The sequence below is a fragment of the Ascidia mentula genome, chromosome 4, assembly GCF_947561715.1.
Source record: "Ascidia mentula chromosome 4, kaAscMent1.1, whole genome shotgun sequence".
Lineage (NCBI taxonomy): Eukaryota > Metazoa > Chordata > Ascidiacea > Phlebobranchia > Ascidiidae > Ascidia > Ascidia mentula.
Genome location: NC_138569.1, coordinates 21,357,527 through 21,375,384, shown reverse-complemented (window position 1 = coordinate 21,375,384; position 17,858 = coordinate 21,357,527). Strand labels below are relative to the sequence as shown.

Here is a 17,858-nt window from a genome sequence, read left to right as displayed (position 1 = left end):
ATACTGAAACGTTGGACTTTTGGTTTTGTTTGTCTTTCTTTCTTGAATATATTGAGACAGGGTGTTGGCTTATACTATCAAAATGTTTTGCAACAAACATCAGAAACAAGGTCATAACCTTGAAGCTATAAATGTAGTTATGAAAAACAGAATATAACATAAAAAAGATAAAGCAGAAAGTGCAAATTCAATGAAATTATTCCACAAAAATAAACTATGCCTGCAACACAACAATATAAAAGTCCAAAAAGATTTATGAAATTTTAACAACATATATTAAACAACATAAGTTTTTCTTTTCAAAAAAAATTTTTTTTTTCAAGTAATTTTATGCACATTCATATAACGAGTTCTGACAAACTTATTTTAAAGGCAGTCCCACATTTAATCCACACACTTTAGCACACAACAATGAGAACAAATATAATTAAAAAAATGTGTAATGACTAAAAACTTCTACCAATATGTCTACAGAGGATAATATCGGTTCAGAAACACATGTATCATACAAAGCACAGTAAGTTATTTCAAGTGAATACCCAAGACATTAAAAGGCATGTTTTGTAAAATAACACACACACACACACACACATAAGTTTAAATTAAACTGACCAATTTTGTTGAAGAACTTTTGTGATTTTTGAAGCAAAAATTTTACAACTAACTACTGAAGTGTCAAATTTGATTAAGGTATTGCTGCTTAATAAAATGAACCCAGTCTCTCTGCTGTTCATCTAAGTGTGCATTTGGTTGCATGTCAACCCTATGTTTCATGTGGTATTTTAAGATATCTCCATTAACAGACATAAAGCAGTGTATCAACAGCTCTTCCCAATCAGTCTTTGCACTCCCGATTGCTGTGTGGTCCAAAAACGACCCCAACACTGGCTTTTCTGCAATCATAAAGAAACAAAACATTAGCATTGTGTGGTAATAAAAGAAATTTTGTCTTCGGAAATAAATCTACAGTCTTACTGTTTGCAAGTAAAGATGTAAAAAACAATATATCTAAACACCAGAAGTTCGCGAACACAACTAGTCTTGAGACCTTTCAGGTCTAAACAGTGGCCATCTGTTTGCAGCTTACACATAACTAGTCTTGTATGTACCAAATATTTGTTTGAATTATCAGGCAGATACAAACCATATGAAACTTAACACATTTTTGGACTCACCTATGCAATTTGAAGGTCTTATTTGAATGTTCCACTGTTCAGCTATATTGTCGAAGTTCTTACATAACTCTCCATACAATCGTTTTACAGCACGAGTTTCCTCTATAGTTACCTCCTGCTCAGTTACAGGATATTGGAGGGTTTGTCTTTGATCAAACATGTTGTCCATTTCAACTGTTTGGTCAGTTATGTGTTGGAAAGTCTGTCCAAATGTATCAATCACGTCGGAAACACAAATGCCTGCAACTGCATATTTCTCATTAATCATTTCCTGGAACTGGTTTAAACCAACCAAAAGGGTTGACAAGTCCATAAACTCAGTTCCCATCAAAACTTCTACATCGACTCCAACTGCATCCTTCCAGTATTGGAAGTTAAGAATTGCAGACCTTGACGCATGCAACATAATATGACACCAATAAGACTGACACTGCAAAGTTAGTGGTGCATTCACATAGTCATCAACTAGCTTGAAAAAGTGCACCACATTACCGGGCATTGAATAAGCCTGAGCCTGTAGAGCTTTTAGGACAAGACACAGGGAAATGTGCTTCAATACTTCCTTATCTTTGATGTCAGCATTTGGGATCATTGATTTGAAGTTTATGGGGAGTTTGTCAATAACTCCTCTTGTTACAGCACACCAGGTATGAGATGAAAGAAACCCGATTGCTGAAGTCAAAGCATCGAACACCATTGGCATCACCAGGTTTTTAACAAAGTTTTGCCAGGGGTGAAGTTTTGAAGCAGGAGTGGAATTCAAAAACTCGAGGTTGAGAAAAGAGGACTTTGAAAATGCTGGCATTGCTTGGATTGATGAGAATATGATATGAGGAAACATGTGGGTTTCCCTGAGAGCTGACAGTACGTCTTCCTGCACTTGGACCATATTACTAAGAGGTAGATCAACTTTTCCAGTTACCAAGTTTAATGCAAGATGACAGTTTCTGGTTGCCAATGCATGAAGGGTTTGTGGCAACCATTTGTCATCTTGTACAGTCAAACTTTTTAAGTACAACATTATTTCTGCCTCATCAGAGAGAGAATGTACCAAACCATCCCAGTTGGAAGGGAAAAGGGTCTGATTAATGTATGGCAACCATTGGATTGTTTTCATTTTTCCAAAGTCATCAACTTCCAGTTGCCGTAGGACATCGTGAACCTCCTCTGTAGGTGAGGCAACCATGACACCACACACAAATAATTCAGATAAAGCTGTGTGAAGTTTTATGACTAGATCTTTTCTCTTCTCTGTAGTTTCAAATGAGGGGCATATTTCAGCTGGATTGTCAAACATGTCCCACATTAAGTCATAGAAGCATGTTAATGTGCCTTGAACATCGAGCCATATTTGGTTGCTGCGATTGTGCGACGGTACGCAGTTGCAATACCGATCTGTCAAAACTTGAACTATATCACATACAAGCTCACAAACAATCTCTCTCACCATACCACAGTGCAATTTTGTTCGTAGATCGACAATCAAGGTCTTACAATAGGAATGCCACATTTCTATGGCATATGAACCTCGTTCCCCTTCATAAAATGCCCGCATATCTGTCCAATGATGACTGTCTGGGTCATGCATCAGCTGAGTGCTCAACTTTGACTTGTGGTACTGGATTAAAAGTTGCAACATTTGACAGCGAAGGGATTTGTAAAGTTGCAGAGCACCATGAAATGGTAATCTGTTATCATGCTGCATTTTTGATGCACAGAACTGCAACACTGACAATATGTCACATGCTGTTGCCAGTACAGATGATAGGTTCTCAGGTGTTGCTTTTTCCGGGACATCATCAGTTACGGTGGTTAAATACTGTTTAAAGTTCTTCAAACTTTGATTGACTGAATCAAGAAAATCAGACTGCATCTTCACTAAATGTTTGTTAAGCCCACCAAGAATAGCAAGAGGTAATAGTTGCAGCACATGTTTTAATGTCAGTGCAACACACTTGATGGACTGTACTGGATGCAAGAAACCTGGTAATTTGTGTGATGCTGCAGGAAGCATTTCAAGATCGTAAGTGCTTTTGTACTTTTCCTTTGCCTCATCAAGTGAAGTTTGTGTTATGTCTTGTATAGAATTTGCAAGGCTCCCTGACAACAAAGGTACTAAGTCTTTCAGGCATTCATGCCAGTTCCACTGTCTTGAACTCAAAGGCAATTTGCTGTAGGGCATGGTATGGTGACTGGATTGGATTAAGTCAGGTAAGTTAAATGGATGTGGTTTCAGAACACCTTTCTTGGATTTTCCAGTGTTGCTGTAATCAAGCATCTCCAGAACATCTGGAGATTTTAAATAAGCTTCAAGCTTTAAAAATATATCAACAATATCTGTGAAACCAACCAACAAATGTTGTGGAAGGTGTGACTCTTCCTGGCTGGCAGCAGAGGAAAATTGTTCAACTCTTTTGTCATTTGCACTTGGTGACCTGATTTTGTTAACTTGGTTCTTCAATGACCCAATAGAGTCGGACAGAGAAAGTAATCCATATGTGAGCTTTTCAAGTATAGTGTCCTGAATAAACTCCAAAACCTGGTGCTTTTCTTTAAATACCTTTCCACACAGCAAGCTTGTCACAACATCTTTAATCAAAATTCTTGCGTCCCTGGATAACCTGACAAAGTATATTTTGGTCTGCGGAAGGTTAGATAAGGGATTGGTGTCTGTTGTCAGCTGATGTTGCCGTAAATCATCCATGTGTGAGGAAATTGTTGCTCGATATTTTTCCTCTGCCTGCCTTTCCCCAATTAGAACTTGAATCTTTTGAACACAAGTAGTAACAAGCCATTTAGAAGCAGATTTTAAACAGTTTGGATGTTCAGGGGTCGTTTTTATGCTCGCTGCAAACGTTTCCTTGATCTTTGTGTTGTAATACGTAGCAAGCATCCATGTGAGGGACTTGAAATTTTCTAGTGTTTGATATTTTTGGGTGGAAACATGTTCATTTTTACTTCTTCTTATGCTTGCTTGGCTCCCCATAGATTCACATGGTGACATTTCTCCATCAAATGGAAGAAATTTACCCAAGAAAGGTGACAAATGCATGAGAATGCAAAAAATCTCATCTTCAGAAGTGAATTGAGTTTGCAATGCTTGAATAAGAATGTGGGAGGTGCGGTTAATTGAGATTTCAATGTCATCACTTTCCATAATCTTTTTTATTAATTTTACAATTAATACACTAACTGTAAAACAGGCTCTGGGGGTAGAAAACACAAAATGTCACACATTTCAAATCCTTTATCACACTTGCTTGCCAAATGCACTTGACCAAGACCATATTATTTCCCGGTATGGCCTGGAGCCTATAGGTGAAAGTTAAGTAGCCAAAGCAAAAAAATGACCTGTCATATTATATTTTGTGTGCTTGGCATATTATAACAAAATAGTCGTGACCAAAAACCTCAAACTTTTTTGGGCAGTCACTTAAAAATAAGTTTTTATTTGAAGTACTTATTTTGATAGTGGCGCCTTAACTACGAACGATTTAATGTTTTTTTAATTTAGTTGCCAACTCTCGTAATTTTTTATTTGTTTACATTTTACGTATTTTCACAATTATTTGGTAGTGATTGAACCCACGTGAAAATACTGCATAGAAATATAAAATCATTATTTTCCATTTTTTTTCCTATTTTGAAGACTATTGAAAAGCAGAAGTGTTTTATTAGTAATTTGGTATATTTGTATTAGTTTAAGGGCTAAATTTTTCGAAACAAAGCAATTATTTCAAACAAAATAAACACAAATGAACTACTAATCGTCTGAATACATATCCAAAGTTGGCATGCAAAATTGTAACATAAATAGTTCAACTTTGATATAAAAACAAACGTAAATCTCATTGACTATTATTATCAACTGCTACCAACGCTTCGAAAAAAATTTGGGGTTTTTCACACAACGCAAAATGCCAGAGCCATTGTTCTAATATGTTTTATGAAAGTTAAAATTATTAAATGGTTTTATTGGCTACTGTATAACGATGGAAGAAAAATCTTTGTGGATAATAAATAGACAAATTTTGGTCGATAAAAATGGTATTTTCTGATTTTTTTCGCAGCTGGTGTTTGTTCATTTGGTTGGTTGCTGAGTCATTACGATTGTGGTAGCTGTGGTTGCAGATGCTGAAAAGCAATTCAAATATATTTAGCAAACTTGGTAATGGATTTTATGTAGTTATTAGTAAGTGCTTCTTTCGAAATTCGCACAGTATCCTAAATATTAATCTTTTTTAAAGTTAATTGAATTCTATGTAGACGTGCTCTAAAACAATCTTTATTTGATAGCTGCAACATTGCAAAGTGACCGCATATTTTTACTCATACTTACGACCGTTCTCGCGGGTAGGACCGTTTTCATGAAGTGGCTGAAAAATAATTCAAAAGTTATCAGGTGTATGCAACTTAATTTTCTGATTTGCTTCGTAAATTTCCGAGTTTAAAATGAAAAATGAACTGAAAAGTCTGAGATGCTGCCCTGTATTTATTGAAATTAAACCCCGCTAGCTACAGTACATTAAGTTGAACACCACTGGTATTTGGGCGATAAAATTGTAAAAGTACTTGCCTCTTCACTGCACCCTCCACCGCAGCAACCTCCCACACCAGCGGCGGTGGTCGCCTGAGGACAATACTTGGCGCTTGAGAAGCAAGCTCCAGTTCCAGCGAATCCCAGAACGGTAAGTATGATCTCCATAACCATACCAAACGGGTAGTCTAAAAATAAGGGCAGTCATTTTGACAATATGTCTGACAAGAATTTGGTTTCTAAACACCCATTTTTCGGTGTGGAGAAATTAAAAGAAGTGAAACTGTGCAGCAATATAAACTGACATGAAAGTTGCACTTACGTGTGAGGTAGGTTATAAAATAAAGCACAGAGATGATCATCAGTATAAAGGAAAAAATTGTGCCTATAATCGAAAAAGTCAAGTGCCAATTGATCTGTAAACAAAAATAGTTTCATTTTAGCGCAAAGCTAAAAAACATGATGACATATGGGGCGAAAAAGTGTTTCGTAAAGTCGCCAACAATATTTATTCACTTGAAATTACATTTATGCGTGATATCGCGCTTTAATAACGATGAGTCATATTAAGTTTTGATGTAATGACGTATTTGCCGGACAAGAAAAGAGTTTTGTTAAGCTGAATTTCTTTCGCATAGTGTTTTTACAATTTTGTGTCGTTTGTACCATGCATGGGGTAACAGTCTTCTTTCCACAAACCACTCCCGTAACACCAGCAGCCACAAGCCACACGCCGCACCATATCCCCTCCGCCAAGTTGATGTAGGTCACCAGATGTACATAAGAGGAATACTTGGACAGTTTTATGTAACGAGCTGTTTGCGAGTCAATCATCAGCATGACTCCAATTGTCGTGCACATAATTCCCATCGTCAATTCTGCAATCTATAAATATATGAGTTAGTTACTGTTGTTACGTTTTTAACATTTTCTTCATAAGAGCTTTTTGTTTACGTTGCATCAAACCTCACCCCTAATATCCTCAATACTTTCTTCGCCCGTTTCAACGATGTGACAGTTGGAAGAGAGGTTTCAAGGGTGGTGGCAAGGAGCTCTATCATTTTGGAGGAGTAGCAAAAAAGGTTTTCCTTGAGTTCGATGTTTTAAAAGTTTTTGTTTCTGCAAATAGATTCTTTTTTATTCGGCAAATAAAACAGATAAACATAATCTTCCATTTATTGCGTTTTATGTCGTATAAAAAAAACATTTTTCTGCAGATTTATTCTTTATTCAGAACTTTGACATCTGCCAATCGCTAAAGTATTTCATGAAATATTTTCATTACCACATTTTGGTATTTTTTACTGGGCCTCATGACAACCGTAAACACTAACACCGGAACACACTTAGGTCGGCTTCTTCTTAAGCATATTACGTGCAACATAGAAATCTGTGCGAACGTCAACGGTATTTTTGGTTTAGATTAAAATTGAAATACTTTTATCGTGTACAATCTTTCCATGATTTCTATGTTACACAGACTTAGATCGAAGATGCCAAACAATCTGTGTCCAAGTATTTTCCAGTGACAGCACCCTGCTCTGCCAACTGTAGTTATCTCTCTAACTTCATTAACATCCCACAATCGTCAAATAACAGCCCGGAAACGTATATGAAAGCCTCCAGAATGCAGGAACATGACTCAAAGATCTGCCACCGGATTTAACTACAGGAAGTCATATTTCGTCAGTATAATGTTTGTTGTTTTAAAGTTTTCGTTACACCAAATAATTTCCAACGTATATACATGTTGTAAAGTAGTGGAAGCAATATGACTTGGGTGTTAAGCATTTCGCTTTACTTCCCGTAAATTTCCTGTTCATTAGCAAACATGGAAACAATATTCATTGCTATTAACTTAAATGTTTCCAGGTCTGTGAGCAATTCTATCAGAATTTATCAAAAACATTTTGGGCCGGCCATTGTTTTTGTGTTTATTAATTGGACGAAGAGTAGTTGTTGTAGTTTTATGCTTTTACGCCAAACTGGGATATGAACTGGGCTTGTGATGGACACTAAATTTAACCAACGTTTGGCGGGCGGACAAATGACCAAACGTCGAATTTGCCCATATCTGATATACAGTTTGTCACTAAAAATACATGGAACTGAAAAAACCGGAGAAATGTCTTGACGTTAATTTAAACAGGGACAATATAAACTACCTTTGTGTATATGAATATCACAGTGTAATGTCATTCCTTCATTACTAAAGCAGAGGATTCAAACTGGCTTCATTACATTGAGGATTATTGGCTAAAAATTAAAAAGCTGGACACAGCAATGACAGTCTAAGCAAGGAACTGGTTTTCGACCCACGCATGCATGAAAAACGCGTGTGTGTTTAACCTTTCAGTGAATGAGTCATTGAGTTTCGAATTGTTTGTATTGTATTGCTCACATCCATGCAAAAACACAGAGAATTGTAAACAGTTGAGTGGGATTTGTCGGTTGGGAATTTGAACAGGCGCCCGCCCGCCTGCCCCACAGACAAAAACCATTAGTCCATTACCAAGCAGAAAACCTGATCGGGATTTGTGGCCAGATCCATGTATGGTAAAAACAAATCTGTATTTGCATCCGGGGTTCTCGAAATGTGCGTCGTTTTGTCGTTTTAAGTTTCCAAGGGCATTGCGTCACAATTTAAACAAAATAAATTGAGTTTTATATGTGCAAAAAAAGCCATAATATTGCAAAGCTGCAGACAGGGTGTGTACACGCACTGTTTCGACCTGTGAGGTCTCATCAGTTTTGTAGTACGCTCCACAGTGGTTCGTCGTCTCTGTTGTTCGGTACCTAGTATAAGGTACCCTGCAGATCGACGTTGAAAGGTACCACAAAGTGGAGACTAGTGTGCCTGCTAGTGTGAAAGCTAGCACAGTGTCACTCAACAGCTGCACTGATGAGACCTTACATGGCGAAACAGTGCGTGTACACACCCTGTCTGCAGCTTTGAAATTGAGTTTTCTTTCACGAAATATGGAGGCAAATAGTTAGCTTGGTCAACCCTCTGGGACTGAACATTGTTAACATTGGAATAAATCGTTCTGATGAATTTATGATTGAAGCCTCGTAAGTCCGTGAATCCTTCACAGTTCGTCGAACGCGAAAAGTTCGTCACACACGAGAACCAATGAGTTATAACCAGAGGTTCGTTTTTTATTGTGAAAGTTCACAGAAATTGGGCAGACAACAGCAATAAAGTTTGTCGATTAAACACAAAAACATTAGAAGTTGATCCTCGAACCAGGTTTCATTAAAACAACAAAATTTACCACTACCAATTTTAAATAAAAAATTAAACATTACTTCCTAACCAGTTTGCAATTGTAACGGAGTCAATGATTTCTTTTACTTGAGTAAAAACCAAAGTACATTTTAAGACATTAACATATGACACTGGAAGCTAAAATGTCAACACCATGTACAGTCACACTCACAACGACACACATGCAGGATCTGGTCAGGATTTACTGGGATTTCTGATGATCGGTTGTCACAGCTTCTTCCTCGCCAACATCCAGACCACAAATGATCTTCTTGAAGAGTTTGGCAAGAACAGGATCACTCCACATGTAAAGGAACGGGTTGGTGGCGATAAAGACCTTTGCTGCCAGCTGTGGAATAAAATTTGTATTATTGTCAACCGCTTGGTGCCGCTGAAAGCCAGACTGTTACGATTCCATAATTCAGTGCATGCCATAATGATTTTACTATTTATCAAGCAGGGAAGGACACAGAGTTAGCAAAAAGTAGGTTAAAAGGTGTGTTTAAAGGTAAAAAAAGCTCTCCAACAATCTGATAATTATCGGGATACGAAATATCCAGGTGCGGAAATACAACCGTGACGTTAATGTTTACAAAACATTGCTTTACTTACATTGTTGATTGCGACCAGGTAATCAGGATAAGATGCAACTCCGACAGAGATTGACAGGAAAGCGTAGAATGCATAAGGTGTCAGGCTCAGTATCATCTGCGTGGGAACGACCCACATCATCTGGGATGACACAAAACAAACTCTGTTATTTTCCCTCCACCTGATTTTACTCCGAACTGGATTCCATGGTGTGAGAAGTTTAATGCTTTTGAACAGGTGTGTAAAAAGAATTTGTCATTGCACACAAATAAAAAGCAATGCTACATTTGGTCAGAAAAGCCTTTATAGTTAGTTTGTAACTGTATTACTGTTGCTGCCAGGCTCATTGTAAATTATGAGGAACTGATCAACCTGCTCAACACTGATTTGATTTGCCGAAGTTTAGCCAAAACCTTTGTTAAGTATAATTTTATAACTGGCGAAACGTCGGTAGAATAAAATAAACATGTAATGGTTCCGGAATCTCGATTCCTCAGAAGTTAGTTTGTACGTAAGAAGTTGCTCTGAAATCAATGTCACAACTTACGGCACACGACTTCTTGTTCGCTTTTGCGATGCTTCCGTAGTAGGAGATGATATTGTAAACAGGGAGAATGAACCATACGGTGGCGATCATCACAATGTAGAAACGGTATTTGCTGTACAAAAAAACATACAAATAGTGATTGAAAGATAAAAAAATGTTACTGCAGTAAAAAAGTTGCATTTTTGCAACTAATTAAAGGCGATCTTTAAGTTTTATGAATGAAAGGGGATTTTTAAATGAATGAGGATCTTGAGTAATTTTCTATTTCACCTACTTCGTAATTTCGGTGTTGAATTTTAACAAACAGCCGGTCTGGTACTCGGGCTCATCCGCTTCAAAGCCATACTCGCCGAATCCGATGAGTGGAAGCAGACCGCCGATTGTTCCAAGAAACCAAACCAGTTTGATGTAAAACTTGTAACCTTGGCCAGCTGTTCATACAAATATCACTTTTGTCATTGTGTTTGAAGTTTCAATTAGGATATTCAGAATAAATTAAGATTATTTAGGTTTAAAATACCCGTTAACAAAACTTGAAATTGCCAAATTCCAGCATATCCGTTTAAATGCAATATTAAGCAGTTGGACTGCGGTTATATTTAGTATACCCAGGCAGATTAAAGCTCCATCTCACCCTTAATTGGTTTGCATACTCTGTAATATCGGTCTCGTGCGATCCAAGCTGCATTGGAGATGCTCACGAAAGTACAGCCCATTCCTATAATCGCATCGACCTGTTCTCGCATAACCACACGTGTTAGTCACGTTTACATAAGTGACGGAAGAACGAATCTAGAAGAGTTTATGCGACCAACTGAACCGACAAACATCATTTAAATATTATCCATTTATTCACTTTTCACACAACTTAGCTAGCATGTGTTAATGATTTAGTCAGCATGTTGGCAGCAAAAGTACATTAAAATTCCCAAAAAAGTAAAGCGCTCTTACGTAGCATCCAGCCATTCCGAATGGCCAACTTCCATAGAAAACAGCAGCAGTCGAAGCAAATGCGTGCATTGCAATCATGACGTCAGAGTAACCCAAAGAAATCAGAAAGCGATTCTTTTTTACTTGATCGGGGCGTCCCCATAAGAGCAACCAGAGTAGGGCGTAACCAAAGCAGCAAATCCCGCCTGTTATAAAAGTTTAAGATATGTGAATTTCATGTAAACATAATAATGTGTGTTTCCGCAACATTGTCTTACACCATTGATACATGGAACGTTTCGCTGATGGATAAGAACCACATGTTTTTGAAAAATGTACGTTTTTTAAGTTGGTCAATATGCTGATGAGTTTTACAGGTTACAGGACTTGACTCAATTCTTACCAAGCACGGCCATTCCAATCCCGTAGGCATATCGCACTGATTCGGATTTCATTTTGCACTACTTTTCACAATCTCTTAACACCTGATTACAAAATATTTTTGCATATACTTAACAATGTCAATTTTTTCATATAAAGCGAAATCTACATGCACAGTTTATTCGAAATCTTGCACATAAATAGTTACACACTGACCAAAGTCATCGTATGTTTTCTGAAATATACGTTCTTAGTAATAACAGCGCACTTGCAGCGGTTTGTAGTTTAATATCATCAGTCTTCTTTGTGCCGCTGTCAGAGTAATCGGCTTTAGCGAGATTACAATTTCATAGCCCTAATCCATTGCCAAGGGATTTACTCGAATCAATATTCATCGCATATTCTATGTTTTCGTATTTTTCCCGTCCCTCTGTACGATTTCATAGTTGCATGTTGGTCGCGTTTAATGTGGTTGCCATACGACCGGACTTTCCCTGACATGTATCAGCAATAGTCGCCAAAACTACACCAGTGAGACCTATAGTATTAAATGTCCGGAATATTTGTGTAGAAATCAAGGCAGAAATGACAAAAATATCCGCGATTTTGAACATAGTTCCTCTTGTCGGCGGTGAATTAACGTAATATATATCATACTTGCGACGCCAGGGATCCCAAAAGGTCATATGCGATACATGACCATGAAGTTGTTCCATAGTTTTCCTGCTATCTGAACGCCCAGCGAAGGGTTATTGTAAGCAACATTAATAGTATACTAGCTAGTTTATTATAGCCGGAAAATCGATTTCGCCGCCATACACATATTTGCAGAAACTCGTGATGCATATGCAGATGAAATCGATTTTTCGCGCATTTCTAACGAACTAGGTGACATTGTGACATTATTCCAAGGTCATTTATTTCACACGTATATAAATATTTCAAATAGTTGAAGATTTAGATGTTAAGCTGGCTGATTGTGTATTCCGAATTGCTTTTAAATATACGCATATTAACTGATTAGCTAAAAAGCCGCATGACATGCAAGTAAGGTTAAAACCACGCCGTTAACTCTTACGATAATACGCTTACTCCCCACTACTACATAGCAATATTCGAATCTCACGATCTTCCAAAAGTTGGAAATAATAAATTCGATTCATCCATAACTGCTGTGCGATTCTGTGGCTAAATCACTAAAAAAATCGTCGCCAACAAACCATTTCGTCACCAATAACATTAATTACAATTAAAATTGACTTTTTCCTCTCCCTTCAACTAATTCATATTATAGACCTTCCACATGCAAAAACAACCCGTCCCGGAACGGATCCAGGAATTTCCTCTAAGGGGGACGATTACTATCAAAAACCCATTGTGGCGCATAAGTAGCGAGTTGAGCTCGCCATTAGCCATGCATGCGCCAGACAAAGTACGCTAGTGATTATTGAAAATCAATCTTAAGCAATCCTTTCGTCTGCCACCGCATTGTTTTTTTCTGTATTATAATAAATTCCTGGGTGAGTTCGCCACATTCGCCTTCCCCTGCATCGCACCTGACCTTGTTCAAATCCCAAGTGCAAGAATCGTGTTTACCAGTAGCGACAGATGTGGTCCCCTTCCTTTTATCTCTTCAAGAACCTTTTTTTTCGCTGTGGGCAAATACAAAATTTTGATACCGGCGTCAAGTGAGGTCGAAGTAAAAATGAATCGAGTTCATCCTTCAGCTTTCCGAGCATGAGAAAGAGATTGGAAAGTGCGATTAACACTGATTGCATGCAAAGATAATCCCGGATTCCAGCGGTCCGGCGGTGAATAAGGTTACGAGACGCAGTTGGGTGGCATTGTTTGTGTGCGATGTTGGGTTGTTCCTTGAGCTGTTCATATGAAGGACAAAGTATGCATTTCGCAAAATATATTTGATTCTGTTTGAATAAGAAACTGATGATACTTATATAAGCGAAACCAATTTGTCCGGATACACCTGCTGGCATAAATTAGAGGTTTGTTGCTTCAAAAGACATATTAATGTAAATTTTCCCATACAGAAAAAAAATAGTGCTTCATATCAAAGTTGGTGGTAGTATTGATAAAGTATCAAATTTGTTCACTCAAAAAAGGATCTTCTGACATTAAGAGTCAACAACACACCTGAAAACTTCAGAAACAAACCGTTAAAAGCAATAATACCATTTCAATGCAACTGATCCTTCACAAACATCAGAAATATCAAGTCCCCTTTGAAGAAAATTATGTTATTTTACTTTACGGCATTGGAGAAGAGTTTGCTGTTCCGAAGACGGAATAAAACAATGACTGATTTTTTTTGCTCAAACATTATCCCTGGGGTGCAGCGGACTGCGGTAGAATGCTTCATTTTGCTTCTTGCTAAATGTTATAAAGTTAATATTGGACTTGGTTTAATTTGAATTATTTTATTAAGTCGTGTTGAAAACCCAGAACTTATGGAGAAAAGATTAAACGAAGCCAATTCTAATCACTCGAATCAAACCACAAGCGATTCCTGTCAATCATTCCATAAAGATACCAGCGATGTGATCTGAGACGAACAAGATATTTTTGTGAAAGGTTGCTTTCATCTGGAAATTCACCAAGTTGCCAGGCTGACGCTGTCCTTCGATTGGCATTGTCTAATCACCATGATTGAAACGGAGTCGTTCGGTTTAAGTTGATTGGTCGGACAGACGACTGGCACGAGAAAGCAGAAGTGGTTACACATAAATAGGCAATTAGTGGTTATTTTCAGCTAGTTTTTTCAATGAAACAAGACAAAATTGTATTTTATTTTCATTGTTTTGGTTAGAAGCATGGTTGAAGTTTTAATGCATTGAGTTGTCACGGAAGATAAACAGGAATAACACGCGACGAACTTGTATAGCCAGGAACATGTGATTGAAACTTCCTTCAGAAAAAGCTGCTGTGTAATGATTCGCGCACATCCTGACTGGGTTATCGTAAAACCGAGACAAGTTCCCTCTTTTATTTAAGAAATTCTGGCACCTATGAAGTTACATCGTTAAACAACAACATAAGAGGTAATGTAGTTTTTGGACTTTTACGTAGCAAAATAATGAATACTCGTCATAACCGCGGTCATTAGTTCAGTTTCAAATGTCATAAAATGGCAAAGTTAAAAGTGTTGAAGATCGTCAACTTATTTAGGCGATACTGCATGAAGTTCTGGTTTATTCTGTAGCCATAAAATCAATGTAAATTGGACAATGGAAGCAGCCTAATTTTGCTGGTAGGCGATAAATACTTTTCTGTTTCAGACGTTTTGATTCATATGTAAAATGCCGCTACTCCCTGGCATACATAATGGCACATTAAATTTCACGAATATTACGACTCATTCTTCAATTGATGCTGGGACTGCAATAGATGTCGTTTATCTAATCTTGGTTGCGCTCGTCGGTAGTTTTGGAAATTTGATGGTAATTTGCTCCATTGTCCACGGGAATAAGATTCACAAAAACGGAAACTTGTTCATCATCACCTTGGCTGTCGCGGATCTTATAGTAAGTAAAATGTGAATTTAGTAAGTCACAAAACTGATATAAATAATAGAGGTTGGAAGGCAGAGTAGAAACATATTTGGTTACAGAATGAAAAAATCTTGATGTGTTTTAGGTGACTGGCGTTCTAACTCCACCGATAATTGCCAACCTGTTGATACAACGTAACGTTCTGCCCCATGCTCTGTGTGATGCTGCCGGATATTTTATTTGCACTTCTTGTGTCATGTCGGTGCAATGTCTGGCTGTTATTTCGTTAAATAGGTGAGACCACTTTCTTTAAAAACATACAGTTAATAACGGTGATGTTGTCGAATTGTATTGAGTTGCGCATGACGAATGTCGTTGTGTGTTACCAAAGCTAAAAAGTTTTCTTTATAATTGGTTTTCATACAGCAGAAAAGAGAAGTAAAGTGGTGAACGATTGATACAGTTTACTGATAATTTGCATGCGTCTATGTGTTCCATTAACTCCGCATTACGTGGCCTGTAATGTAACTGTGGGTGGTCAATCGCCCGTATGATAATCGCCAGCTCGTATCATTTTCTTGGTTCCTCCACAACACGCGGTTTTCACTTTCAGATACTGGGCAGTTGTGCGGAGAGACACTTTCCACGAAGTTTTCTCCAAGAAACATTCCTACGCCATGATCGTCGCCATCGTGCTTTGGTCGCACTTTTTGATGACACCAGTGCTTTTTGGCTGGAGCAACACGATGTAAGTATTGAAAAGATTTGCCAAAAGATGTTTGTGGTTGTTGCGTGTGTAGCATTATTATAATGAAACAATATTCAATTTATAGTAACCATTGTGCGATTGTTGTATTCAGGTTCCTATACTTAGGTCATCGGTGTATACTTACGTCATCAGAATATACATACGTCATCAGAGTATAATGTACTTTTAGTAACTTAACCTATGACGCGAATGTTTTGATTTTGACTTCCCACATTGCTTTGGAGCTGCGATCCACGCATTTTATAGCATGGCAAGTCCTAATCAAGAAACACAATATAGATATGACGAGAAGATCATGGTGTGCACATTTGACAACAACGCATCCCGGGATTACACAATCCTCATCATGATATTTGGTCTCTTCACACCAATAATCCTCACCTGTTATTTCTACGCTGTTCTCTTCAGGTAAAAGTTAAGATTCCAATACTCATTATGCCCCACTGACTCTGCTTACGTGTCATTTTTAAGCTGGCCTCGTTATGAAAAGGTTATCAGTTATAGTTGTCACGTTAAGGATGCCATGTTCAGATTTTGCCTACGTGTCACGTCTAGACCGTCCTCATCATGGGGTTTCGGTTGTCATGTTAAGCAGCAAGTGCTGATTTTCTGACATGAAAGTTGATGGTTAAGATAGAGTAATGACAGCTGGTATGGGAAGCGGAGTTGCCTTGTTATTGACAGATGCAGGTTTGTGTGCGAAGTTTTCGATCCAGGATAAGTAACATTTGTTAATGAGAACAAACTCCTAGTTTCTGGGTCATGCACATCAAAGAAGCATATCAAACACGTGTTAACCCGAAAGTTTCAAAAAATGTGTCATAGGTTTTTTGTTAGGAAGATAAATGACTTTTTGGAATGGAAAATGAGGATCTCAATCATATACTGTAGATGCTGACCTAGGGTTCACTGTTCTTTCCGTAATAATACAACAAAAACCACTAGCTCTAAACCCAGAACTCTATATTTCGCCCTGTGGGCATCATCAGTTTCTCAAATAAATAATGCCAACAGGGAGAAAAGTATTTTTCTAACTATTATCGGTCTGATCCTGTTTTAAAGCCAGTGCTATGAGTGTGTATTGTTAGTAAGGTATTATGTCATGCATTATTGTATTCGATTGAAAAAGACAAGCGATATAAGTAACACATACACTTTTCACTTTGACACATTCTGGAGAGAAGTTCAGTTCTATTGTGAAGATGTTACCACAACCAAAATGCCATCCCAACATGTGACCATTGTTAACTGTGAATGTATTTCATGCAGAAATGTGAAATTACATGGCGACAAAATTCGAAAAATTCGACGAGTTTCTTCAAACCTCTCAAATCCTTCCTCAACACAAACAGCCTCGGAAAGAATTCTTGCAAAACGTGAACAAAATCTCATCAAAACCCTCGTGACGTCATGTCTTGTTTTCGTCATCAGCTGGACTCCCTACGTCGGTTACATCATTTTCACACCCTATGACGTGGACCCATTGTTTAAAAGAGTAAGTTAGGATATAGAAGTTTGTAACAGGAAGGAAGTGATCGATTGCATGAAGAAAAGCGATGGTCGACTTCGTGCAACTAAGTACATATCTAATATGAGAAACTAGTGTGTTTATTTGCGCTACAACGGGTTGGTGCCCTCTGTGAGCTGCAAACAGATGGCGACTGTTTCGATAAGGTCTCATCGGTGCAGCTCGGGTAAGACTCTTGTAGACGATCTCAGACAATCTGACGAGAACTTATTTATGTCGAAACAGTGGCCATATGTAGGAACTCACAGAATTTATGTTATTGGCTTCATGGTTATTTACAGGTTGTTGCTCGTCTGATCTTGTCCAACTCAGCGATGAACTTCATCATCTACGGGTTAATGAGCAACATATACAGAGATTTGTACAAAGAATTCCTGAAGGACATCTGGAAAAAGCTCAGCTGCCCCACCTCGCGATGATTTTTTACGTGTAACAAACGTTTAATTTGTTGCAAACTGTGTATAATGTGAACTTGCTGTGTTTTCAGCAATCCATAGTATGATGCCGTTGTTTATTTAAGTTGATTTGCTGTTGAAAAGATTTTTTTATCAAACGGGATTTTAATTATTTGCATCAAAACTTTATAACTTGTACCTTTTCCCACTGTTGTGACGAAAAGTTTACTT

At 37.7% G+C, this 17,858-nt stretch overlaps 5 protein-coding genes across 5 annotated transcripts; 2 read left to right on the top strand and 3 right to left on the bottom strand.

Moving 5' to 3' along the window:
* Positions 1–70: 70 nt before the first annotated feature.
* Positions 71–4,374, bottom strand: LOC145897804 (uncharacterized). Its single transcript, XM_082986248.1, has 2 exons — positions 1,176–4,374; positions 71–893 (listed from the first exon to the last, which is right to left on the bottom strand). Exons 1-2 carry the CDS (start codon positions 4,330–4,332, stop codon positions 676–678), a joined length of 3,375 nt encoding a protein of 1,124 aa, XP_082842374.1. The 5' UTR covers positions 4,333–4,374; the 3' UTR covers positions 71–675.
* A 500-nt stretch (positions 4,375–4,874) lies between these two features.
* Positions 4,875–6,827, bottom strand: LOC145899274 (uncharacterized). Its single transcript, XM_082988008.1, has 6 exons — positions 6,684–6,827; positions 6,379–6,597; positions 6,035–6,128; positions 5,752–5,900; positions 5,515–5,551; positions 4,875–5,309 (listed from the first exon to the last, which is right to left on the bottom strand). Exons 1-6 carry the CDS (start codon positions 6,771–6,773, stop codon positions 5,257–5,259), a joined length of 642 nt encoding a protein of 213 aa, XP_082844134.1. The 5' UTR covers positions 6,774–6,827; the 3' UTR covers positions 4,875–5,256.
* A 2,355-nt stretch (positions 6,828–9,182) lies between these two features.
* Positions 9,183–11,503, bottom strand: LOC145899214 (rhodopsin-like). Its single transcript, XM_082987946.1, has 7 exons — positions 11,452–11,503; positions 11,070–11,254; positions 10,753–10,852; positions 10,393–10,549; positions 10,119–10,230; positions 9,593–9,712; positions 9,183–9,329 (listed from the first exon to the last, which is right to left on the bottom strand). Exons 1-7 carry the CDS (start codon positions 11,501–11,503, stop codon positions 9,183–9,185), a joined length of 873 nt encoding a protein of 290 aa, XP_082844072.1.
* A 3,240-nt stretch (positions 11,504–14,743) lies between these two features.
* On the top strand, positions 14,744–15,687 carry LOC145898319 (melatonin receptor type 1B-like). Its single transcript, XM_082986750.1, has 3 exons — positions 14,744–14,968; positions 15,081–15,229; positions 15,549–15,687. Exons 1-3 carry the CDS (start codon positions 14,744–14,746, stop codon positions 15,685–15,687), a joined length of 513 nt encoding a protein of 170 aa, XP_082842876.1.
* Positions 15,688–16,050: 363 nt separating this feature from the next.
* On the top strand, positions 16,051–17,651 carry LOC145898318 (galanin receptor type 1-like). The gene is made up of 3 exons (XM_082986749.1): positions 16,051–16,112; positions 16,974–17,199; positions 17,514–17,651. The coding sequence occupies exons 1-3, from the start codon at positions 16,051–16,053 to the stop codon at positions 17,649–17,651; spliced, it is 426 nt and encodes a 141-aa protein (XP_082842875.1).
* The last annotated feature ends 207 nt before the right edge of the window (positions 17,652–17,858 follow it).